This window comes from Kogia breviceps, chromosome 1 (assembly GCF_026419965.1).
Source record: "Kogia breviceps isolate mKogBre1 chromosome 1, mKogBre1 haplotype 1, whole genome shotgun sequence".
Lineage (NCBI taxonomy): Eukaryota > Metazoa > Chordata > Mammalia > Artiodactyla > Physeteridae > Kogia > Kogia breviceps.
Window position 1 is genome coordinate 166,607,292 of NC_081310.1, and position 26,687 is coordinate 166,633,978.

At 41.2% G+C, this 26,687-nt stretch overlaps 2 protein-coding genes across 10 annotated transcripts in view; both read right to left on the bottom strand.

The window, feature by feature from the left end:
- Window positions 1-26,687, bottom strand: part of ST3GAL3 (ST3 beta-galactoside alpha-2,3-sialyltransferase 3) — a 216,409-nt gene that overhangs the window by 87,366 nt on the left and 102,356 nt on the right. For all 9 annotated transcript variants that reach the window (XM_059082986.2, XM_067009451.1, XM_067009438.1 and 6 more), the window contains one exon: window positions 11,162-11,204. In XM_059082986.2, the coding sequence (XP_058938969.1) occupies window positions 11,162-11,204 (43 nt within the window). The remainder of the gene's footprint in view (window positions 1-11,161; window positions 11,205-26,687) is intronic.
- Window positions 18,196-18,455, bottom strand: LOC131767770 (small ribosomal subunit protein eS27-like). The gene has a single exon (XM_059083165.2). The coding sequence runs from the start codon at window positions 18,436-18,438 to the stop codon at window positions 18,196-18,198; it is 243 nt and encodes an 80-aa protein (XP_058939148.1). The 5' UTR covers window positions 18,439-18,455.

The window sequence follows — 26,687 nt, forward strand, 5'->3', positions numbered from 1 at the left end:
ACTTCACTAACACTTCAGCTCACAAGACATCCTTTCCAATCAAGCTTACAAGGCTGTTCATATGTCTTAAAATGTTCACAGTTTTATCCCAATTACAAAGCACATAGTAGGTACTCACGAAATATTTGCTAAATGAATGAGTTGAAGAAATGAAATCTGGGGCATGAAGCGGGAGGCAAGCTGAGGTTCAGGTCTGATCTTGGGGCTATCTCATACTTGGGCAATTATTATGATCCCACTTTATAGTAAGAAACTGAGCAATAAATAAATTAAATAACTCACTCAAGATTATAGCTAGTAAGATGTGGAACTGGGCTTTAAAAATCAATGTCGGACTCCCCAGTCCACATTTTAAAAAATAAATTTATTTATTTTATTTTTATTTTTGGCTGTGTTGGGTCTTCGTTGTGTGCAGAAGCAATGCTTCTCTAGATGTGGCAAGTGGGGGCTACTCTTCATTGTGGTGCACGTTGCAATGGTTTCTGTTGTTGCGGTGCACAGGCTCTAGGCACGCAGGCTTCACTAGTTGTGGCATGTGGGCTCAGGAGTTGTGGCTCGTGGGCTCTAGAGCACAACTCAGTAGTTGTGGCACAGGGGCTTAGTTGCCCTGTGCCATGTGGGAATCTTCCAGGACCAGGGCTTGAACCCATGTCCCCTGCATTGGCAGGCAGATTCTTAACCTGCGCCACCAGGCAAGCCCAGCACAGCCCAGATTTTTAACCTCCAAAAAGTACTGCCCTCCTGAACAACAGAGTTTGCAGTTAAAAGACAAGGTTTTGTACAGCTCACTGCATGTAAGTATTTTGAATAATCTTCACAGCACTGACAAGTGATTCTGTCGTGAAGACACAAGTAGCAGGGAATTCTTAAAGGAAACAGAAACCATTTATTCCACAAAGACATAATTAAAAGAATATAATGAAGACCAAAAAAATCCAAGACATCTATTTCCAGGTTTTTGGAGTATCATTGGATATAGAGATATTTTAAGTGTATTTCTATAAACAGTTGACCCTTGAACAACAATATGATTAGGGGCATTGACCCTGCATGCAGTCAAAAATCCACATTTAACTTATAGTCAGCCCTCCATATGTGCAGTTCCTCCATAACCATGATTCTGTATGCTCAGATGCAACCAATCATAGATCATGTAGTACTGTAGTGTGTACTGTTGAAAAAAATCCACATATAAGTGGATGCACTGCAGTTCAAACGTTCAAGGGTCAACTGTAATAGGTTTTTAAGAATAGAAAAGGGGCTTCCCTGGTGGCACAGTGGTCGAGAGTCCACCTGCCGATGCAGGGGACACGGGTTCGTGCCCTGGTCCGGGAAGATCCCACATGCCGCGGAGAGGCTGGGCCCGTGAGCCATGGCCGCTGAGCCTGCGTGTCCCGAGCCTGTGCTCCACAACGGGAGAGGCCACAACAGTGAGAGGCCCATGTACTGCAAAATAAAAAAGAATAGAAAACACCTCAGGTGGGGAGGCCATTCCCATGCAGATATATCTGCTGCATTCTAAGTGAAGGGCCAGCCAAGTATGATTTGTGAGCCAAATCTGACCCACTATCTGTTTTGTGTATGATTGGTGAGTTAAGAATGTCTTTTACATTTTAATGCTTGGTTTAAAAATTAGAAGAATAATATTTAATGACAAAAATTATATGAAATTAAAATTTCAGTGTCCATAAACAAAGTTTTGTTGGAATATAGCTACAGACATACTCATTTGTCTATGTGCTCTCTATGGCTGCTTTCATGTTATAGCAGCAGAGATAAGTAGTCGTGACAGAGACAACAAAGCCCTCCAAACTCAGAAATATTGACCATTTGACTCTTTACAAAAAGAGCTGGCCAACCTTGTTATAGGTCATTTCTTCTGACTTAACTTCCAGTTCAATGAGTCTGTCCTCAGTTGTATCTAATCTGTTGCTAAATCCTTCTACTGAATTTTAAATTTTGGTCACTGTATTTTTCAATTCTATAAGTTTTGTTTTTCCAATCTAATGTTTTGCTTTTTATAGTTCCCTATTACATGTGTATAGTTCACTATTATCTTTATTCCTTAAATAGAGTATATCTAAATGCTTTATTTTTTTGAATATTTGAACTTCATTTTATTTATTTATTTATACAGCAGGTTCTTATTAAATATCCATTTTATACATATTAGTGTATATATGTCAATCCCAATCTCACAATTCATCACACCACCACCACCCATCCACACCACTTTCCCCCCTTGGTTTCCATACGTTTGTTCTCTACATCTGTGTCTCAATTTCTGCCCTGCAAACTGGTTCATCTGTACCATTTTTCTAGGTTCCACATATATGCATTAATATACGATATTTGTTTTTCTCTTTCTGACTTAATTCACTCTGTATGACAGTCTCTAGATCCATCCACGTCTCAACAAATGACCCACTTTCGTTCCTTTTTATGGCTGAGTAATATTCCACTGTATGTATGTACCATATATTCTTTATCCATTCGTCTTTCAATGGGCACTTAGGTTGCTTCCATGATCTGGCTATTGTAAACAGTGCTGCAATGAACATTGGGGTGTATGTGTCTTTATGAATTATGGTTTTCTCTGGGTATAAGCCCAGTAGTGGGATTGCTGGATCATATGGTAGTTCTATTTTTGGGCTTTAAGGAACCTCCATACTGTTCTCCATAGTGGCTATATCAATTTACATTCCCACCAATAGTGCAAGAGGGTTCCCTTTTCTCCACACCCTCTCCAGCATTTGTGGTTTGTAGATTTTCTGATGATGCCCGTTCGAACTGGTGTGAGGCGATATCTCATTGTAGTTTTGATTTGCATTTCTCTAATAATTAGTGATGTTAAGCAGCTTTTCATGTGCTTCTTGGCCATCTTTATGTCTTCTTTGGAGAAATGTCTATTTAGGTCTTCTGCCCATTTTTTGATTGGGTTGTTTGTCTTTTTAATATTAAGCTGCATGAGCTGTTTATATATTTTGGAGATTAATTCTTTGTCTGTTGATTCGTTTGCAAATATCTTCTCCAATTCTGAGGGCAGTCTGTTCATCTTGTTTGTAGTTTCTTACGCTTTGCAAAAGCTTTGAAGTTTCATTAGGTCCCATTTGTTTATATTTGTTTTTATTTCCATTACTCTAGGAGGTGGATCAAAAAAGATATTGCTGTGATTTATGTCAAAGAGTATTCTTCCTATGTTTTCCTCTAAGAGTTTTCTAGTGTCCGGTCTTACATTTAGGTCTCTAATCCATTTTGAGTTTATTTTTGTGTGTGGTGTTAGGGAGTGTTCTAATTTCATTCTTTTACATGTAGCTGTCCAGTTTTCCCAGCACCACTTACTGAAAAGACTGTCTTTTCTCCATTGTATATCCTCGCCTCCACTGTCATAGATTAGTTGACCATAGTTGTGTGTGGGTTTAACTCTGGGCTTTCTATCCTGTTCCACTGATCTATATTTCTGTTTTTGTGCCAGTACCATATTGTCTTGATGACTGTAGCTTTGTAGTATAGTCTGAAGTCAGGGAATCTGATTCCTCCAGCTCCACTTTTTTCTCTCAAGACTGCTTTGGCTATTTGGGTTCTTTTGTTTCTCCATACAAATCTTAAGACCTTTTGTTCCAGTTCTGTAAAAAATGCCATTGGTAGTTTGATAGGGATTGCATTGAATCTGTAGATTGCTTTGGGTAGTATAGTCATTTTCACAATATTGATTCTTCCAATCCAAGAACATGGTATATATCTCCATCTGTTTGTATCATCTTTAATTTCTTTCATCAGTGTCTTACAGTTTTCTGCATACAGCTCTTTTGTCTCCCTAGGTAGGTTTACTCCTAGGTATTTTATTCTTGTTGTTGCAATGGTAAATGTGAGTGTTTCCTTAATTTCTCTTTCAGACTTTTCATCATTAGTGTATAGGATTGCAAGAGATTTCTGTGCATTAATTTTGCATCTGGCAACTTTACCAAATTCATTGATTATCTCTAGTAGTTTTCTGGTGGCACCTTTAGGATTCTCTACGTATAGTATCTTATCACCTGCAAACAGTGACACTTCTACTTCTTTTCCAATTTGGATTCCTTTTATTTCTTTTTCTTCTCTGATTGCCGTAACTAGGACGTCCAAAACTATGTTGAATAATAGTGGTGAGAGTGGACATCCTTGTCTTGTTCCTGATCTTAGAGGAAATGCTTTCAGTTTTTTATGATTGAGAATGATATTTGGTGTGGGTTTGTTGTATATGGCCTTTATTATATTGAGGTAGGTCCATTCTATGCCCAATTTCTGGAGAGTTTTTCTCATAACTGGGTGTTGAATTTTGTCAAAAGCTTTTTCTGCATCTATTGAGATGATCATATGGTTTTTATTCTTCAATTTGTTAATATGGTGTATCGCATTGATTGATTTGCATATATTGAAGAATCCTTGCATCCCTGGGATAAATACCACTTGATCATGGTGTTATGATCCTTTTAATGTGTTATTGTATTCTGTTTGCTAGTATTTTGTTAAGAATTTTTGCGTCTATGTTCATCAGTGATATTGGTCTGTAATTTTCTTTTTTTGTAGTACCTTTGTCTGGTTTTGGTATCAGGGTGATGTTGGCCTCATAGAATGAGTTGAGGAGTGTTCCTTCCTCTGTAATTTTTTTGGAAGAGTTTGAGAAGGATGGGTGTTAGCTCTTCTCCAAATGTTTGATAGAATTCACCTGTGAAGCCATCTGGTCCTGGACTTTTGTTTGTTGGAAGATTTTTAATCACAGTTTCAATTTCATTACTTGTGATAGGTCTATTCATATTTTCTATTTCTCCTGGTTCAGTCTTGGAAGGTTATACCTTTCTAAGAATTTGTCCATTTCTTCCAGGTTGTCCGTTTTATTGGCATAGAGTTGTTTGTAGTAGTCTCTTAGGATGCTTTGTATTTCTGTGGTGTCTGTTGTAACTTCTCCTTTTTTTTTTTTTTTTTTTTTTGCAGTACCAGGCCTCTCACCACTGTGGCCTCTACTGCCGCGGAACACAGGCTCCGGACGCGCAGGCCCAGTGGCCACGGCCCACGGGCCCAGCCGCTCCACGGCATGTGGGATCTTCCCGGACCGGGGCACGAACCTGCGCGCCCTGCATCGTCAGGCGGACTCTCAACCACTGCGCCACCAGGGAAGCCCTAACTTCTCCTTTTTCATTTCAAATTTTATTGATTTGAGTCCTTTCCCTCTTTTTCTTGATGAGTCTGGCTAATGGTTTATCAATTTCGTTTATCTTCTCAAAGAACCAGCTTTTAGTTTGATTGATCTTTGCTATTGTTTTCTTTGTTTCTATTTCATTTACTTCTGCTCTGATCTTTATTATTTCTTTCCTTCTACTAACACTGGGTTCTGTTGGTTCTTCTTTCTCTAGTTCCTTTAGGTGTAAGGTTAGATTGTTTATTTGAGATTTTTCTTGTTTCTTGAGATAGAATTGTATTGCTATAAGCTTCCCACTTAGAAGTGCTTTTGCTGCATCCCATAGGTTTTGGATCGTCATGTTTTCATCATCATTCATCTCTAGGTAATTTTTGATTTCCTCTTTGATTTCTTCAGTGATCTCTTGGTTATTTAGTAACATACTGTTTAGCCTCCACGTGTTTGTGTATTTTACGTTTTTTCCCCATAACTGATTTCTAATCTCATAGCATTGTGGTCAGAAAAGATGCTTGATATGATTTCAATTTTCTTAAATTTACTGAGGCTTGATTTGTGACCCAAGATGTGATCTATCCTACAGAATGTTCTGTGTGCACTTGCGAAGAAAGTGTAATCTGCTGTTTTCAGATGGAATGTCCTATAAATATCAATTAAATCTATGAGGTCTATTGTGTCATTTAAAGCTTGTATTTCCTTATTAATTTTCTGTTTGGATCATCTGTCCATTGGTGTAAGTGAGGTGTTAAAAGTCCCCCACTATTACTGTGTTACTGTTGATTTCCTCTTCTATAGCTGTTAGCAGTAGCCTTATGTATTGAGGTGCTCCTACGTTGGGTGCATATATATGTATAATTGTTATATCTTCTTCTTGGATTGATCCCTTGATCATTATGTAGTGTCCTTCCTTGTCTCTTGTAACATTCTTTATTTGAAAGTCTATTTTATCTGATATGAGCATTGTTACTCCAGCTTTCTTTTGATTTCCATTTGCATGGAGTATCTTCTTCCATCCCCTCACTTTCAGTCTGTATGTGTCCCTAGGTCTGAAGTGGGTCTGTTGTTGAGAGCGTTTCGATGGGTTTTGTTTTTGTATCCATTCAGCAAGCCTGTGTCTTTTGGTTGGAGCATTTAATCATTTCATGATTAAAGTAATTATTGATACGTATGTTCTTAGGACCATTTTCTTAATTGTTTTGGGTTTGTTTTTGTAGGTCTTTTTCTTCTCTTGTGTTTCTCACTTTAGCATTTGTTGTAGAGCTGGTTTGGTGGTGCCAAAATCTCTTAGCTTTTGCTTGTCTGTAAAGCTTTTGATTTCTCCATCAAATCTGAATGAGATCCTTGCCAGGTAGAGTAATCTTGGTTGTAGGTTCTTCCCTTTCATCACTTTAAATATGTCATGCCACTCCCTTCTGGCTTGTAGAGTTTCTGCTGAAAAATCAGCTGTTAACCTTATGGGAGTTCCCTTGTATGTTATTTGTTGTTTTTCCCTTGCTGCTTTCAATAATTTTTCTTTGTCTTTAATTTTTGCCAATTTGATTACTATGTGGCTTGGCATCTTTCTCCTTGGGTTTATCCTCTATGGGACTCTCTGCACTTCTTGGTCTTGGGTGGCTATTTCCTTTCCCATGTTAGGGAAGTTTTTGACTATAATCTCTTCAAATATTTTCTCGGGTTCTTTCTCTCTCTCTTCTCCTTCTGGGACCCCTATAATGCGAATGTTGTTGCATTTAATGTTGTCCCAGAGGTCTCTTAAGCTGTCTTCATTTCTTTTCATTCTTTTTTCTTTATTCTGTTCCACAGCAGTGAATCCCACCATTCTGTCTTCCGGGTCACTTATCGGTTCTTCTGCCTCAGTTATTCTGCTATTGATTCCTTCTAGTGTATTTTTCATTTCATTTATTGTATTGTTCATCTCTGTTTGTTTGTTCTTTAATTCTTCTAGGTCTTTGTGAAACATTTCTTGCATCTTCTCAATCTTTGCTTTCATTCTTTTTCCGAGGTCCTGGATCTTCTTCACTATCATTATTCTGAATTCTTTTTCTGGAAGGTTGCCTATCTCCACTTCATTTAGTTGTTTTTCTCGGGTTTCACCTTGTTCCTTCATCTGGTACATAGTCCTCTACTTTTTCATCTTGTCTATCTTTCTGTGAATGTGGTTTTTGTTCCACAGGCTGCAGGATTGTAATTCTTATTTCTGCTGTCTGCCCTCTGGTGGATGAGGCTATCTAAGAGGCTTGTGCAAGTTTCCTGATGCGGTGGACTGGTCCTGGGTAGAGCTGGCTGTTGCTCTGCTGGGCTGAGATCAGTAAAACTTTAATCTGCTTGTCTGCTGATGGGTGGAGCTGGGTTCCCTCTCTGTTGGTTGTTTGGCCTGAGGCGACCCAACACTGGAGCCTACCCGGGCTCTTTGGTGGGGCTAATGGCAGACTCTGGGAGGGCTCATGCCAAAGAGTACTTCCCTGAACTTCTGCTGCCAATGTCCTTGTCCCCACGGTGAGCCAAGCCAGCCCCCGCCTCTGCAGGAGACCCTCCAACACTAGCAGGTAGGTCTGGTTCAGTCTCCTGTGGGGTCAATGCTCCTTCCACTGGGTCCTGATGCGCACACTACTTTGTGTGTGCCCTCCAAGAGTGGAGTCTCCATTTCCCTCAATGCTGTCGAAGTCCTGCAATCAGATCCCACTAGCCTTCAAAGTCTCATTCTCTAGGAATTCCTCCTCCCGTTGCCGGACCCCAGGTTCAGACCCCTGACGTGGGGCTCAGAAACTTCACTCCAGTGGGTGGACTTCTATGGTATAAGTGTTCTGCAGTTTGTGAGTCACCCACTCAGCAGTTATGGGATTTGACTTTATTGTGATTGTGCCCCTCCTACCGTCTCATTGTGGCTTATCCTCTGTCTTTGGATGTGGGGTATCTTTTATGGTGAGTTCCAGTATCTCCCTGTCGATGATTGTTTAGCAGTTAGTTGTGATTCTGGTGCTCTCACAAGAGGGAGTGAGAGCACGTCCTTATACTCTGCCATCTTGAACCAATCTATCTAATTGCCTTATAAATTGTGTCTGGTAATTCCAATTTCAGAAGTCTTTGTGGGTACCCCTCTGTTGTCTGTTGTTGTTCATGGTTCTCTCTAATGGAGTCTTGTTTCCTTATGTGCTTAGTAATTTTTTCTGTGAGCTATTCATTTCCTTGAAAAGTTATCTGTGAGGAATTCATGTCTTCCTCCAGAGAGGGACTGCAGTTGCTTCTGCCAGGAGCTTGAAGGCACTGCCAGTCTGGAAGACCTTGGACAGAGTTCATAGCTTGAAGTCCGTGGATGACCTGAGTGATGAGAGCCCTGGCTGTGAGTATCAAGCGTTTCTTTTTTATTGACTTATTGCCCTGATCTGCTCAGAACTCTGGCAATGTTTCCTGCAGTCCTGATTTCGAGGTACAGGTTTAGTTCTAGTTTATCCTTGAGTCCTCTGGGGTTCCAGTTCAATGCAGAAAGAATCCAAAGATGGAAAATGTGGAAGTTAGCAGACCTGGAGGCTAGAATGAGAATGTCTTACACTTAATCAGAGTTTCAGAGGAGGAGTAGAGAGAGAATGGGGAAGAGGCAAAATTTAAAGAGATAATGGCTAAAAATTTTCCAGAACATATGAATTCATATACTACAGAAACTAAATTAATCCAATCAAGATAAACAAAAAGAAATTCCTACATTTGTATATTTACTCATAGAATGCTTTCTTTTATTCCTCATAAAAACCTTAGGAAATGGGTATTATTATCTATGTTTTTCATAAAGGAAAATTGTGATTCGGAGAGCCAAAATGAATTATCTAAGGTCATATAATTCTAAGCAGAAAGGGAAGAATTCAAATCCAGTTCTGACCCAAGTTCAGGTCCTTTTCAATACATCGGAAATAGAACACAACACAGCAGAGAAAGACTTCATAAGGGGAGCTCTGAATATTGCTAAGGAATTATCTCCAAAACCCAGTATCCTTAACTTGGAAACTTCTCCCTGGAAGCAGGTAAAAACCTTTCCCATGTATCTGTGCTTTGTTCTGAAGATAGCATTAGATTAGAAAAGTTTTTGCAGTAAGAGGTAGGAAAGTTCTAGCTTATACCTTAAATTGTGAGTTAAATATAACAAAGCCAAGCCAGTTCCCCAGGCTAAAGACCAAGTTGACTCAAATGTTTTATGGAACTGGTCTGGTACACAAAAGAAAGCTATACAACAGCTTACTATGTACCACCCAACTGTCAGGTCAGCAGGGCAGGAGTGTCCTCTTAACTCCCCTCCTTACACTGCTAAAGACAGTTTAAATAGTATAGTTAACGTGTCCCGGATAACAAGTCTTTTGTTCATCAGTGTGATTCAACTTGGTAAATTACTACATCTCTTTCGTTCTGGAGGCATTTCACTTGCTTATAGCTTATGCTTGATTTGTTTTTTGCCCAGAGCATTAAATTAAGAATTTTCTAAGGAAGAAGCCTGTGGATTTCCAGCATAATCAAGCCCCATTCCCTAGATGTTAACATGTGACTGACATCTCTGTACTAGCTTGGTATATAGAAGAGACTGTTCTTCCCTCATGGCTGCCTCCATGATGTATAAAAGCTGGGAGAATTACAACACCTGAACTCATAGTATGAGGCACCAGAGCCAAGAAGCCAGTTGCCAGGAAAAGGGGCTAGATGCCAGACAATTCTGTGGGAAAGCCAAATAACCTGGGTTTGATGCCTTGTATGTAGGTGCAGCCATCACTATCAGAAGCAGCTGTGGTCAAGGCCTCATGCAAGAGAGGAAAGAAAGAGACACAATTCTGATCTTTCATGTCTGTCTGGTACAGGACAGGGGCAGAGGTGTACAAAGATGACTAACCACAGAAAGGAGCCACAGGCAGTTCTGCAACCATTTCCTGCACATCCACCATGTGAGGGGTCCTGTGCAGGGCACGAAGGCAGAGTGGATAGAGCCCAATCTCCAGACAGCCCAGTCTAATGAGGGAAGCACACAGGCATCCACCTGTCATCCGTGCAGCCATACAGCCATCCAGGCAGCCATGTGCTCAGTGTTTACTGAGCACCTAACAAACATATGGCAGCACTGCCTAGGTGCTAGGGAGACCAAGAGGGCCAGGACAGGGAAGGATTCTGAAAGAATTAGATACCTATTTGAAAGCCCCTGTAAATTCACCATTTCAATTCAATCCTTACAATGACCCTGTAAGATAGGAATATTGATGTCCTCATGTTATAGGTGAAACTGAGGTTCAGAGTGGTTAAGTGGTCTGCCCCAAATCACAAAGAAAGTAAATGGCAATCTGGGATGTGAACCAAGCATGGTCTGGTTCCGAGCCTGTGCTCTTAATAAATTAATAACTATTACACTGTTAATTATAGTATAATGAGATAATGGGTGTCAGAGGTAGAAAGTTCACAGGAAGCAGAGGAAGAGACAATTAATTCTGTATAGGAAGGAGGTGGACTTTAAGATTTCCTAGTGGACATGCAAGGAAAGGGGATTTCAGACACAGATAAAAAACATATAGAAGAGTAGAGGGAAAGGGAGGATCGACCTGTGGGAGAGAGACAGGAGTTAAAGCATGGAGGAAGCCTGAGCACAGAAGGCTTTGCATGCCTGGCTGCAGAGCATCTTTGAAAGGCTTTGCAATGCCTCCTGCTGTGACTCGATCATCCTCCACTCTGCAGAAGAAGCCTTTGCTCCTTGTCCTTCAAACTCCTGGCGGGAGCTCCTTCTGTAACAAGCTTCCTGTGCCAGCCAAATCTAAGGCCTTATGTTTGCACCCACAATCTCATCCTCTCCAGGTCCCTGCAGACTGTAACGTGCTCTAAGCTTCAGCTGACAGACTGATGACAGAGGCCCCAGGGATCCGCCAACAACCACAGGTGTGATGAGAGCTGGCCCTTAGAGGTTGGCCCCCAGCTCTCAGACCTCTCTACAACAGAGTCAAGGAACTGTCTCATTCTACTCACAGTTTAGAGTCCAACTTCAGGAGGAAGCCCAACCGATCATATTCTGAAAAAGAAAAGAAAAGCAGAAGATGTCACTGATGTCAAGCCACTGCTGACACTAGCAGATTACACTCCCCAACCCAGACCCAGACCACAAGGGCGGGCAACTGCTTCCAGATCCAAACACATAAGCCACAAGTAAATTTAAGTCACCAAACTCTTGCTGAACACCTGTCTTGTGAAGGACCAGGTTCAATGCCAGGTATTTCCCAGGCCTTATAGGCCAACCACTCCCATGCTGACATATAACTGTCCTCCTGTTCAAATGTGGTACTTGAAACTGAAATTTAGTTAACCACAAAATGGGACCCTTGGAGAAGTAAGAGGGTCAGAAGCAACCTCTGCTTCCTCTAAGCTATAAGCTCTAAGATTTATGTTGAATCAGTCATGTTAACTATGGGGTAAAAATATGGTAGCCAAGGGGTGCTCAAATCCATGGCAATGATCCTCTTCATGACAATCATAAAGAAGCGACAGACCTGATTTCATAAAGGACAGGAAATTTAAAATGAAATCTAAAAACAAATTGGTAATATGTTTGCAACAAATGATAAATCATTGATATTGTACTTAATTTCTCTATATCTCGGCTCATTCTAAAACAAAGTTGAAGCAGTTTTACAAAATGTTCTGAAGTACAAGATTTTAAAAAAGAAGAAATCTTTTTAAAAATCTTGTAGGCAAAGGGGAAATCAGCATAGGAAAAATAATAAAAAGCAGCAAGGATAAGAATACCAAAAGTGGTTGTCCTAAGGTTTTATGTGCTTGCTGGAAGAGGATTATAGATATATCCCCAAGATTTCTCACAGATAAAACTAAACGTGGGCTTCCCTGGTGGCGCAGTGGTTGAGAGTCCGCCTGCCGATGCAGGGGACACGGGTTCGTGCCCTGGTCCGGGAAGATCCCACATGCCACGCAGCGGCTAGGCCCGTGAGCCACAGCCGCTGAGCCTGCGCATCCGGAGCCTGTGCTCCGCAATGGGAGAGGCCACAACAGTGAGAGGCCCGCGTACCGCAAAAACAACAACAACAACTAAACGCAAAGCACTGTTTTAATGGTTTACAGTGTCCATAAAATAAACCAGGAGAATCCCAGCTCTTCCTATTTTTTTTTTGATTTGCAATTTTATTTTATTTTTTTATACAGCAGTTTCTTATTAGTTATCTATATTATACCTATTAGTGTATACATATCAATCCCAATCTCCCAATTCATCCCACCCCCCTCCCCAACCCCCAGCTCTTCCTGATACTAAGAATTTAGGGAAGTTTCCTCTGTGTCCTCAAAAATATTTGTATAAAGAAATGATAGGAAGTATCATAAGATTGTTTCATATAGCTTTATTCAATGATTGCAAAGTGTGTGTGTGTGTGTGTGTGTGTGTGTGTGTGTGTGTGTAAAGTAGCTACGCCAAAATAAGATGGTCTAGGAATGTAGTTCTCAGTTGGCCTCACTTAATCTGAGGGTAAAACAGAATACCAAGACCAAACAACTGTTTGGAAAAGGCCATGCAGCACAGCTTTCAAAGAACTCAGTCTATAAAAAACAATGAATGGCAAAAAGAGGGAAATTACACACACTGACAAGAACCTCACAGGAGCCACTCTGCAAGGCCAATTAAGGCCAGACTGTGCACTTTCATAAGCAGCAGAGCTGCAGGGAGAGAATAATTCCTCTTCTTAAAACTGAAGATATAACAACTCCAACACACAACTCAACAGAAGGCTTGCCTTCTAAGAGAATATACTTGGGCAAGTGAAAGCCTTTCCTCAAAATAATTCTGGTTTTGCTCTAATTCAGATAAATGGATAAGAGACTTTGCTTAACAGGAACTTATAAAAATCAATAAGGTTTCAATTTAAAAAATAAACTGAAAGTAAAATTTGCCAAAATAGTTTCAAAATTGAATACTCTTTCAACAACCCTATCTTATCATTCCATGAAAAACAAAACCTCATTAACTTGCCAACACCTGTTGCTTTTTCTCCAAGGGGCCATAACCTTGGGGAAACTATCCTGTTACTCCTTCTCAGATCTGAGCTAAGACCCCCTTGGACATACAATGAATCCACATTTTGGCTGATTCCCTCCAGAGAGGCCAGAGAATGTTTTCCCCTTGCGGCAAACTGAAAACATCAGGGGCCAAGTAAGAACATAACATAAGCCAGGGAAGTGGGAGAATGTAATGCTCTCCCGCAGCAAATCACACAACTTATTTTAGTTGCACTAAAAACAAATCCTGTTGAAATGTCTTTTTCTCACCACATATTTTTGTATAGTAACCATGATTATATTTATGGGTTATTTTCCAATGGCATCTTAAGTTGTCTTTTATACACACACATACACACACACACACACTAACTGCACATTAAACACATAAGAATACTTTGTATCTCTAAATAAATTATGTCTCTCCCTTCCATGGCTCTTTTGGACTATCTATTTTTCTCTTTTGTTAAGAAACACGAGTACCAGAAATATTTCACTTTAGTCCTTAATTTAAGAAAAGGTAACTGCATGAGCCCAATGATGATAAATGGCAAATGACATTGGCTTCAGGTCACAGAGCCAAGAGAGAATGGAATCCCTCCTGTCAAAGGGGGCAGCCTCCACCACCTCCAGCTAACTGTGCCAGGCAGCAATGCAGGCCCAGCATTGCCACATCTTCTGTTTTTTTTTAAAGCCAGGAATCTGGATCTTAAAATCCAGAGTTTAAAATTCCTCAATTTGTAAATACTGGCAACAGATTCAAGAAAAAATTAAAGATTATGAGGATCAACCAAAGTATGTCCACGGACAGGATTCAGGCAGCAGTGTAACAGTTTGTAAACTCTGTTCTACACTGTCAGAGGGCTGGAGGCGTTTTTCTTTTGTGGATGCATACTTAATAAATATTTGTTAACTGTTCTTATCAGGATTATTTGGTTACAGTGGTCATAAATCCAACAGGATGCTAAGATGCTAAGATAGTTTCAGCCAAGCCTCTAGGATGATAAGTTTCAGACACTGAAGTGAGGTGCTAGACTAGGATGCAGATTTTCCAAGGAAATATCTGAAAACTTCTTACATCATTCTAAAAGCTCTCCCAATATCAAATACAAAAGTAACTGGTTGTGAGACATTAAGGGAGAGAGGTCTTGAAGAATTTCTTTGGAGACAGCAGTGTTATGAACTCCACCTTCCTGCAGGGGCAAAATGGGTAGTACTTGGCTCTTACTCAAGCCTGGTGAGTAAAGCTTAACTAACATATGACCCTTAAAGAATGGGGAATACAGTGGACTGCTAGGTGTCTGAATTCTACCTGAGAAACATAAAGGACACAAGATGCACTGGCTGCAAAGGATAGAGCTGCATGGGAGCTGGCCTGCACTCCCAGAATTTGTTGCAGAAAATGATGCATGAATAAGCTAGTTTGGGTTGTTTCAGGTCCTTTCCTAAAGATGTGTCCAGCAGGCTGAAGGGTCCTCAGCAGATAGAAGCCAAGAGCAGACGCCAGGAGTCCCAGAAGCTACAGAAGGAGTGAGTGACAAGGCTTTGGTTAGCGCCTTGCCTACATCAGGAGACCTACAGAGGAGAGGTCCCCAGATGCAGGGGTCTCCAAAATGTCTACAAGAGAACCCCACAAGGGTCAGCTTTACACACTTGCCAGTTCAGGGAGTGCTGACACTATCTTGTGTCTTCTCTGCTCATTCTCTCTCCCTTCCCCACCAACTCCAGAGAGGTCCAAAACCACAGCCAGCAACTGGGGGACGAGTGGAAGGAGGAGGACAAGCAGGGCACATCTCTTCCCTGGGTCAGCACCGCTGGTTCTAAGCCCTGTGCAGGGAGGGGAAGTCACTGCAGCTCTGAACAAACAGAAAGCTATGACTATTGCCATATGGCAGGACACTAATTTTGGAATTGGTGATTCAATGTGACCAGGGGATTTCTATTACCTCAGAGGTACCAAAAAGTTCTCTGGACCTCCCACACTGAAAATATCTTATGGGGACAAAGAGACACCAATGAAAGTGGCTGTGATTATCCCGATGTTTCCCGCATGTTCAACATACCGGTTGCGCTAACTTAGGCAAATACGGTGATTCAGCAGTTCACATAACCAAAGCATGGGAAGGGCCAGGGTGCAGAGGGCTTCAGAGATGACTGAAAGTGACTGGAATGCCAGCAGGCCTCCCTCAGTTAGCTTTACTCTCCCTGACTAGCTTTCTTCCTAAGTCAGGACACATGGCCAATAGCAATTCGCAGGCCATATCTTCAGTTCTGCCACTGAAGGGCATGAGACCCTGCATCTCTGCTCCTAATGGCAAAACTCCCAGGGAAGGGCTACAAGTGGTCTACCTTGCATCAGCTCCTCACCCACTGTCTGAATCACAGTGATCAAGAAGATGGGGTCTGTAAAAAGTTATGATTCTGACATGACACAGCTGGTTAGAAGGAGCATTTACCAGAAGGAGGAATGTGTTGTCCTGAACAAATAAAAGCTCCTGGGAACAGCAAGAAGTCCTTGGAAAACTTAAAGCTAGCCCCATCTCCCAGGTATAATAGGTATACCCACTGTTAAAATGGGCCACAGACTTTTTTTCTCCTGTCCTCATCCATTCTGCTGTGGGTTTCTTCTTACTTGGCCAATCTCCGCTTTAAATCTTTCTCATAATGCCCTCTGGACCCCATATGCCAATTACCTGGCTTACTTCCCTCTACCTCTTAGCAGACCTGAAGCCTGAAGCCTGACTCTGCCCTGCAAGACCTGGCTTTTCCTGTGGCTCTCAACAGGAGGCTGCTTTTTCTCTCAAATGAGTGATTATGATGTGCTGTGGTATAGTTTTCACCATTTTTCTTGTGTTTGGGGTTCACTGAGATTCTGGGATCTGTGGGTTTACAGTTTTAATCAAACTTGAAAATATCTTCGTCGTTATTTCCTCAAAATTTTTTCTGCCCTCCCCTCTCTTCTGGGGGCTCTAGTTACACATGTATCATGCTGCTTGACATCCCACCACTCACTGACACTCTGTTCATTTGTTTCCAGTAATTTTTAGATGGTTTCTATTGATATATCTTACAGTTCACTACTTTTTCTTCTGCAGTGTCTAATCTGTCATTTATACATTGAGTATATTTTTCTTCTCAAACACTATTTTTCGTATCTAAGATTCTTTTTTATATCTTACATGCCTTCCCTTAATATTCTCTTGCTTTCTTTTACCTTCTTGAAGATATGCAATATGTTTTAATGTCTTTGCCTACTAATTCTATCATTTGTGTTATCTCTACGCCTGTTTCTATCAACTGATTTTTCTCCTCATATGGGTTGTATTTTCAAGCTTTTCTGAACTACCTGGTCATTCTTTTTTTTTTTTTTAATTGAAGTATAGTTGATGTACAATATTATATACAATATAATACAATATAGTGATTCACAATTTTTAAAGGTTATACTTCATTTATAGCTATTATAAAATATTGGCTAAATTCCCTGTGCTGTACAATAATATCATTGTAGCTTACTTTATACCTAATAGTTTGTACCTCTTAATCCCCTACCCCTATATTGCCCTGCCCCCCTTCCCTCTTCCCTCTGGAAACTGCTAGTTTGTTCTCTATATCTGGGAGTCTGCTTCTTTGTTGTTATATTCACTAGTTTGCTCTGTTTTTTAGATTCCACAAATAAGTGATATCAGATGATATCAGTATTTGTCTTTTTCTGTCTGACTTATTTCACTTTGCATAATACCCTCCAAGTGCAACCATGTTGTTGCAAATGGCAAAATTTCATTCTTTTTTTGTTTTAATTTATTGAAGTATAGTTGATTTACAATATTGTGTTAGTTTCAGGTGTATAGCACCTGAAGTTGTACATATATATTCTTTTTCAGATTATTTTTCCTTTATATATTATTACAAAATATTGAGTATAGTTCCCTGTAGGTCCTTGTTGGTTAGCTATTTTACATACAGCAGTATGTATATATTAATCCCAAATTCCTAATTTATCCCTCCCCCTCTTTCCCCGTTGGTAACTACAAGTTTGCTTTCTATGTCTGTGGGTCTATTTGTTTTGTAATATGTACATTTTTTTTTTTTTTTTTTTTTTTTTTTGCGGTATGCGGGCCTCTCCCGTTGTGGAGCACAGGCTCCGGACGCGCAGGCTCAGCGGCCACGGCTGACGGGCCCAGCCACTCCGCGGCACGTGGGATCCTCCCGGACTGGGGCACGAACCCGCATCCCCTGCATCGGCAGGCGGACTCCCAACCACTGCACCACCAGGGAAGCTCTGTAATATGTACATTTGTATCTTATTTTTTAGAGTCCACATTTTGGCATTATCATATGATATTTGTCTTTCTCTGTCTGGCTTACTTCACTTAGTATGATAATCTTTAGGTCCATCCATATTGCTGCAAATGGCATTATTTCATTCTTTTTTATGGCTGCGTAATATTCCATTGTATATATGTACCACATGTTTTTTTATCCATTCATTTGTCATTGGACATTTAGGTTGCTTCCACGTCTTGGCTACTGCAATGAACCTTGGGGTGCATGTATCTTTTCCAATTATAACTTTGTCCAGATATATGTCCAGGAGTGAGATCACTGGATCATATGGTAACTCTATTTTTAGTTTTTTAAGGAACCTCCATACTGTTTTCCATAGTGGCTGTATCAGTTTACATTCCCACCAATAGAGTAGGGAACTTCCCTTTTCTCCACACCTCCTCCAGCATTTATTATTTGTAGACTTTTTGAAGTTAGCCATTCTTACTAATGTGAGATGATACCTCATTGTGGTTTTGATTTGCATTTCCCTAATAATTAGTGAGGCTGAACCTCTTTTCACACGCCTGTTGACCATCTGCACTTCCTCTTTGGAAAAATGTCTATTTAGGTCTTCTGCGCATTTTTTGGTCTTCTGCGCTTTTTTTTAAATCCAAAATGTGTTTATTGGGATTGTTTCCTATTCATCTTGATTCCAGGGGCTTTTAGTGCTGCTTCTATCTGAAGGAGCATCCTTCTGTAAGCCTTGCTTTTCCTCCTGTAGGCTGGCAGAGGATGGTAGAGCAGCCAACACACAAAACTACTATTTGTGCATGGTTAAAGATGGTGGTGATTTTATAGCATCCTGGGCATTTCACATCCATGAAATAGAAATTGGGGCTCTGCACTAGGTGCTTCTTCTTGTGTTTCCTCTTCTCCTCTTCTGGAGAGGGATGAAGGAGATCCTTTGCGAGAGGCATGTTCTCGTGGGGAGGTCGTCACCATGGAAAACCCTTCTGTGCATTTTTAAATTGGGTTGTTTATGTTGTTTTTTGAGCTGTTTATATATTCTGGATATTAATTCCTTATTGGTCATATCATTTGCAAATATTTTCTCCCATTCAGTAGGTCTTCTTTTCATTTTGTTGATGGTTTCCTTTGCTGTGCAAAAGCTTTTAAGTTTAATTAGGTCCCATTTGTTTACTCTTGTTTTTATTTCCTTTGCTTCAGGAGAGGAAAGCAAATATTGAAAAAATATTGCTACAGTTTATGTCAAAGAGTGTTTTGCCTATGTTTTCCTCTAGGAGTTTCATAGTATCTGGTCTTATGTTTAAGTCTTTAATTCATTTTGAGTTTATTTTTGTATACAGTGTTAGAGAATGTTCTAATTTCATTCTTTTACATGTAGCTGTCCAGTTTTCCCAGCACCACTTACTTGAAGAGACGGTCTTTTCTCCATTGTATATCCTTGCTTCCTTTGTTTTAGATTAATTGACCACAAGTGCATGGGTTTATTTCTGGGCTCTCTATTCTGTTCCATTGATCTATGTGTCTGTTTTTGTGCCAGGACCATACTGTTTTGATTACTGTAGCTTTGTAGTATAGCCTGAAATCAGAGAGTGTGATTTCTCCAACTCTGTTCTTCTTTCTCAAGATTGTTTTGGCTATTCAGGGTCTTCTGTGTTTCCATACAAATTTTAAAATTATTTGTTCTAGTTCTGTGAAAAATGCCATTGGTATTTTGAGAGGGATTGCACTGAATCTGTAGGTTGCTTTGGGTAGTATGGTCATTTTCATAATATTAATTCTTCAGTTAATTCTTCCAACATGGTATATCTTTCCATCTGTTTGTGTTGTCTTCAGTTTCTTTCATCAGTGTCTTATAGTTTACCAAGCATTACTCCTAGGTATTTTATTCTTTTTGATGCGATGGTAAATGGAATTGTTTCCTTTATTTCTCTCTCTGATAGTTCATTGTTAGTGTATAGAAATGCAGCCTGGTCATTCTTGATTGGATGTCAACCATGTGAATTTTACCTTGTTGGATGCAGAATATTTGTGCATTCCTTAAGTTTTTTTTTTTTTTTTTTTTTTTTTTGTGGTACGCGGGCCTCTCACTGTTGTGGCCCCTCCCATTGCGGAGCGCAGGCTCTGGACGCGCAGGCTCAGTGGCCATGGCTCACGGGCCCAACCGCTCCGCGGCACGTGGGATCTTCCCGGACCGGGGCACGAACCCGTGTACCCTGCATCGGCAGGCGGACTCTCAACCACTGCGCCACCAGGGAAGCCCCCTTAAATATTTTTGAGGTGCTGTTTAATTACTTAGAAACAGTTTGATCCTTTCAATGCTTGCTTTTAAGCTTAGCAGGGTTGGGGTTAGAGGCAAAAGTGGACTTTAGTCTAGGGCTAATTTGCACCATTACTAATTTTGCCCCACTGCTAAGGCAATACCCTTCTAAGTGCGCTATGTGATGCCTCATGTATTATGACATTTCCCCATTATTCCCAGCCCTGTGTGAGCTATAGAGAGTACTCTTCCTGCTACTTTTCAGTGCTTCTTTCCTTGGCCTCCAGTCGTTTCCTCACACACGTGCTTTGATCAGCTGAGAAGTCCAAGCAGTCCTCAGCAGATCTCCAGTGCTCTCTCTGTGTGCAGCTCTCTCCTCTCTGGTACTCTGCCCATGAATTCTGGCTGCCTTGGTCTCCTAAAATTCTCAACTCTGTTTCCTCTCAGGAAGGCTCTTGGGTTCTGTTTGGGTTCTTCTTCCCTGTGCTGTGGTCTGGAAATCTCATTTGTTTCCCTTCTTTCAAAGACCAGGGTCCTGGGCTACCTATTGTTCAATGTCTGAAGAAACTTTTTTTATTTTTTTCATATATTTTGTCTATTTTTCAGTTGTTTCTCCTCCTTTCTTCACTTTTTCCCTATCTGGGAAAAAGTCTATCCGGTCTAGACTTCACCTTGCTTAACTATTCAGTTTAGCCAGCCCAATGATCTTTCCATTGCACCCAAACCAAATCTCTCATTCCTGCTCAACCCTCTCTAGAGAGCCTGAGCTCCAGACTTATGTATGCAGCTGACATCTCCACTTTGATATCCTATAGTTACCTGAAACTCAGGCTGCCTCACAGAGAGTTCATTTTCACCACCCTTACACATGTACAACCTCCTCCTGTATTCCCTACCTTAATGAACGGTACCACTTTTCACCCAGCTGCCCAAGCTGGAAACCTGAGAACTCCTTGATCCCTGCTTCTCTCTTATTTCATTTAATTAAATACCATGTCCTTTTTTATTTTATTTTACTTTATTTTTTTGTGGTACGCAGGCCTCTCACTGTTGTGGCCTCTCTCGTGGCAGAGCACAGGCTCTGGATGTGCAGGCTCAGCGGCCATGGCTCACAGGCCTAGCCGCTCCGCGGCATGTGGGATCTTCCCGGGCCGGGGCACGAACCCGTGTCCCCTGCATCGGCAGGCAGACTCTCAACCACTGCGCCACCAGGGAAGCCCCCTTGTCCTTTTTTTTTTTTTTTTTTCAGTACGTGGGCCCCTCACTGTTGTGGCCTCTCCCGTTGTGGAGCACAGGCTCCGGACGCACAGGCTCAGCAGCCATGGCTCACGGGCCCAGCCACTCCGCAGCATGTGGGATCTTCCTGGACCAGGGCACGAACCCATGTCCCCTGCATCGGCAGGCGGACTCTCAACCACTGCGCCACCAGGGAAGCCCTCCTTGTCCTTTTAATTTCGTCTTCTACATGGATCTCAAGTCCACAGACTTTTCTCCATTTCTACCATTCTTGATTAAGCCAGCTTCACTTCTCACCTCAGTTACTATTAACAGCCCCCTACTAGGTTTCCCTGCATTCTGTCTTGTCCCTTTCTAATGGATTCTCCATGATGTAACTAGAGCAATCTTCCTATAAGATAAATATGATTATGTCATAACCCTGCTTAAAACATTCAAACGGCCTCTACTGTTCTCAGAATAAATGCCAGTCTCTTAGTTTACAAGGGCTTTCATGATCTGGCCTACAGTGACCACCCTAAGTTCACTCTTTGACTCCCTGCCATCACCTGACCCTGCCCCTGCCATGTTCTATGCTCCAGCCAGACTGAGCTATGTTATGTTCCTCCAAAGTACCTTAACACTTCCAGGCCTTCGTGCCTGCTCTTCCTTTCACGTAAAGTATCATTCCCAACCCCTTTTCACATTGGTTATTTCCTACACATGGACCCTAAATGACCCACAGTCACCTCAAACTCAAAATGCTATAAATCAGACTTATCTTCACCCCATTCCCTGCCCTCCCCACGGCCTGTTTTGTTTCTTTGGTAACGGCATCACCATCCAGTCCCCCAAGAATGAAGTTTTTGGTGTGCCCTATTTCTCTCATTTCTAAATACAGATCCTCCTCCCTCTACCATGGTCACTGCTTTTGCTGGAGTCTTCACTGTTGCTTAGGCCATGCAGCAACCACGTAATCTGTCTCTATCTGTCTTCCCAGGCCCATCTTCTGCCACCCCCTTCAGGCAGCCTTCAGGCCTGAGACCTACTGCAGATGATGTTCCCTCAATCTATAATGCTCGGGCTTCCCTGGTGGCGCAGTGGTTGAGAATCCGCCTGCCGATGCAGGGGTCACGGGTTCGTGCCCTGGTCCGGGAAGATCCCACATGCCGCGGAGCAACTAAGCCCGTGAGCCATGGCCGCTAGGCCTGCGCGTCCGGAGCCTGTGCTCCGCAACGGGAGAGGCCACAGCAGTGAGAGGCCCGCATACCACAAAAAAAAAAAAAAAAAAAATCTATAATGCTCTCACTCCCCTTGTTAACTTGGTAAATTCCCACTCATCCTTCAAGATATAGCTGTCACCAAAGCTAAAAGTAATAGACATTTTTGTCTGTTACTTTTGTCTATTACTTCATGATCTGGCCTTTACCTACCTTTCCAGCTCTATCATGTACTATCTTCTCCCTTGGGCACTGTGCTCTGGCCATTTTGGCCATCTCTCAGTTCCTTGAATGAGCCACGAATTCTCTCAACATAGGCCTTTTTCTTAGAAGCAGTTTTTTCTGCCTGAAACATGTCCTCATCTCTTTATGTGGTTAATTCCTGCTCATTTTTAAGGCCCTAGTTGAAATGTACTCTTTTAGAAGAGAATGCCTTGACCCTCCGGTCTGACTTGTGCTCCTCCTACATGTTCCTTTCACACAGTGCCTTACTTGCCCTCATAGCAATTACTCTATTATACAAATGTAATTATACATTTATCAGACTATTTGACTGGTGGTTCTCCTCCACAGACTAAAAGTTCTAAGGCTTCATCACCTAACACTGTGCTTGGCATGATAAATGAGTGACGAATGACAACCCCTACTCTGATCTAAACTGTTAGCCTAAGTGTCCCCTTATCTGTGGTCTCCATCAAACCTGTAGAACTTAATGCAGTTCTGCTAATTTGCTCATGAGTCACTAGTGCACATCTGTTGTTTCTGTCCTCTTTTAGAAAGAAGCCCATTGAATTTCTTTCAGGGGACTACTACACTTCTCCCATTGCAGACAAGTGGTAAGACTATCAATGGGATGTGTCTTTCCAAAGTGTGGATACTTGACAAAAGCTAGGTTTGTTGGACTCTTTCTCTTGCAAGCTGAGTGACACCAGGGAGAAAAACAGCATACTGAAGAGATGGAACACTTGCTTCAATCTAGATTCCTGGCACTGCCCTTAATGTGTTTTCTGAGGGCCGGTTGTTTGGCTTTTAATTTGATTCTGTGGGTTCCCGTGTCCTTCCGGTAAATTTCTTTTTCTTTTAAGTCAGTCAGGGTCAGTTTCTGTTGCTTACAATAAATAATCCTAACTGTATGTATCTGTATCTCTAGCACCTAATACAGGGTCTGGCATAGTTGGTGCTCCATACATATGCTGAATGGATGGAAGAATGAACGTGACCAAATGGCCAAGAGAATCTAGTGAGGAGCCCTAAGACCTGATTCTTTGTCTTCCTCCACCTCTTGGTGCCTCTCCCAGCCACTAGCCCAACCACCTTTTAAGGTGGTGCTCCTCTTGCTCTGGGCATTTTTGGCTCCCAGCCCATCCAGCTGATTACATCAAAGTCACCTGCCTATGGAGCCTGCCCTGGCTCTTCTTAGGCAATCTTCCTTAATTTCAGTTTCTGGCTTTTACTTTGGGGTTCCTTTTTGATGATTCCAAATTTGTCAGGGTAATTTCCTCCTGTCATTTATAAAAGCCTAAAATTTAACCTTCTCCACAAAGACTTCTGGAGGCTCCTGAGTAACACATTACTGCCCCATCTCCAACCCAGCCAGAGATCTTATCTGACAAGCATTCTATTCTTATATTCGTAAGCGGTTACTGACTATGCCACATATTCCTAAGCTGTTACTGTGCACAGTCCCTCACAGAGCTCTCTGACTAGCAGGAAAGCTTAAGTATAATCTTTAGGAAATATAAACCAGAATAGAAAGCAATCAGGAAGTCACAGGCATAATGCTCTGGAGATACAGCAGCAGAGCTTCTTACTGTTGGGTTTGGGCAAGGTTGCAGATCCCAGAGCATCTCACTGTATACAAATGTGTTCTTGAAATAGCATGTGAGTTCAGCTTATACAATGGAAATGCTATTTTGCGTGTACCAACTCTACAGGGACAATTCATCTCTGGGGAAGCTGGCAGTAAAGCCCAGGTCTCACCGGCAGTCCACTCACCCCACATCTGTAATAAGAAAGACCCTGGATACATAAAAATAAACTCAAAATGGATTAAAGACCTAAATGTAAGACCAGACACTATTAAAACTCTTAGAGGAAAACATAGGTGAGCCCCTGCTCACCGCAACTACTCTTTGACATAAACCACAGCAAGATCTTTTTAAACCACCTCCTAGTGTAATGAAAATTGAAACAAAAATAAACAAATGGGGGACAATCCTGCAGCCTGTGGAATGAAAATCACATTCACAGATAGACAAAATGAAAAGGAAGAGGACTATGTACCAGATGAAGGAACAAGATAAAACCCCAGAAAAACTAAATGAAGTGGAGATAGGCAACCTCCCAAAAAAAGAATTCAGAATAATGATAATGAAGATGATCCAGAACCTCAGAAAAAGAATGGAGGCAAACATCGAGAAGATGCAAGAAATGTTTAACAAAGACCTAGAAGAACTAAAGAACAAACACCTAGAAGAATTAAAGAACAAACAGAGATGAACAATACAATCACTGAAATGAAAACTACATTAGAAGGAATCAATAGCAGAATAACTGAGGCAGAAAAACAGACAAGTGATCTGAAAGACAGAATGGTGGAATTCACTGCCATGGAACAGAATAAAGAAAAAGGAATGAAAAGAAATGAAGACAGCCTAAGAGACCTCTGGGACAACATTAAACACAATGAAATTCACATATTAGGGGTACCAGAAGGAGAAGAGAGAGAGAGAGAAAGGACCCAAGAAAATATTTGAAGATATTATAGTTGAAAACTTCCCTAACATGGGAAAGGAAATAGCCACCCAAGTCCAGGAAGTGCAGAGAGTTCAAGGCAGGATAAACCCAAGGAGAAACACACCAAGACACACAGTAATCAAACTGACAAAAATTAAAGACAAAGAAAAATTATTGAAAGCAACAAGGGAAAAACGACAAATAACATATAAGGGAACTCCCATAAGGTTAACAGCTGATTTTTCAGCAGAAACTCTACAAGCCAGAAGGGAGTGGCACGAAATATTTAAAGTGATAAAAGGGAAGAACCTAAAACCAAGATTATTCTACCCAACCAGGATCTCATTCACATTTGACAGAGAAATCAAAATCTTTACAGACAAGCAAAAGCTAAGAGAAGGGCTTCCCTGGTGGTGTAGTGGTTAAGAATCCGCCTGCCAATGCAGGGCACATGGGTTCGAGCCCTGGTCCAGGAAGATCCCACATGCCATGGAGCAACTAAGCCCGTGTGCCACAACTACTGAGCCACGTGCCACAACTACTGAAGCCCACATGCCTAGAGCCCCTGCTCTGCAACAAGAGAAGCCACCACAATGAGAAGCCTGCGCACTGCAATGAAGAGTAGCCCCTGCTCACCGCAACTAGAGAAAGCCCGTGCACAGCAACGAAGACCCAATGCAGCCAAAAATAAATAAATAAATTTATTTTAAAAAAACAAAAACAAAACCTAAGAGAATGCAGCACCACCAAACCAGCTCTACAACAAATGCTAAAGGAACTTCTCTAAGTGGGAAACACAAGAGAAGAAAAGGACCTACAAAAACAAACCCAAAACAATTAAGAAAATGGTCATAGAAACATACATACCAATAATTACCTTAATTATGAATGGATTAAATGCTCCAACCACAAGCTCACTGAATGGTTACAAAAACAAGACCCAACAATATGCTGTCTACAAGAGGCTCACTTCAGACATAGGGATACATACAGATTGAAAGTGAGGGGATGGAAAAGGATATTCCATGCAAATGGAAATCAAAAGAAAGCTGGAGTAGCAATGCTCATATCATATAAAATAGACTTTCAAATAAAGAATGTTACAAGAGACAAGGATGGACACTACATAATGATCAAGAGATCAATCCAAGAAGAAGATATAACAATTATACATATATATGCACCCAACATAGGAGCACCTCAATACATAAGGCAAATGCTAACAGCTATAAAAGAGGAAATCGACAGTAACACCATAGTGGGGGACTTTAACATCTCACTTACACCAATGGACATATCATCCAGACAGAAAATTAATAAGGAAACACAAGCTTTAATTGACACAATAGACCAGACAGATTTAATTGATATTTATAGGACATTCCATCTGAAAACAGCAGATTACACTTTCTTCTCAAGTGCATACAGAACCTTCTCCAGGATAGATCACATCTTGGGTCACAAATCAAGCCTCAATAAATTTAAGAAAATTGGAATCATATCAAGCATCTTTTCTGACCACAGTGCTATGAGATTAGAATTAAATTACAGGGAAATAAACATAAAAAACACAAACACATGGAGGCTAAACAATACGTAACTAAATAATGAAGAGATCACTGAAGAAATCAAAGAGGAAATCAAAAATTACCTAGACGCAAATGACAATGAAAACACAACGATCCAAAACCTATGGGATGCAGCAAAAGCAGTTTTAAAAGGGAAGTTCATAGCAATATAATCCTGCCTCAAGGAAGAAGAAAAATCTTAA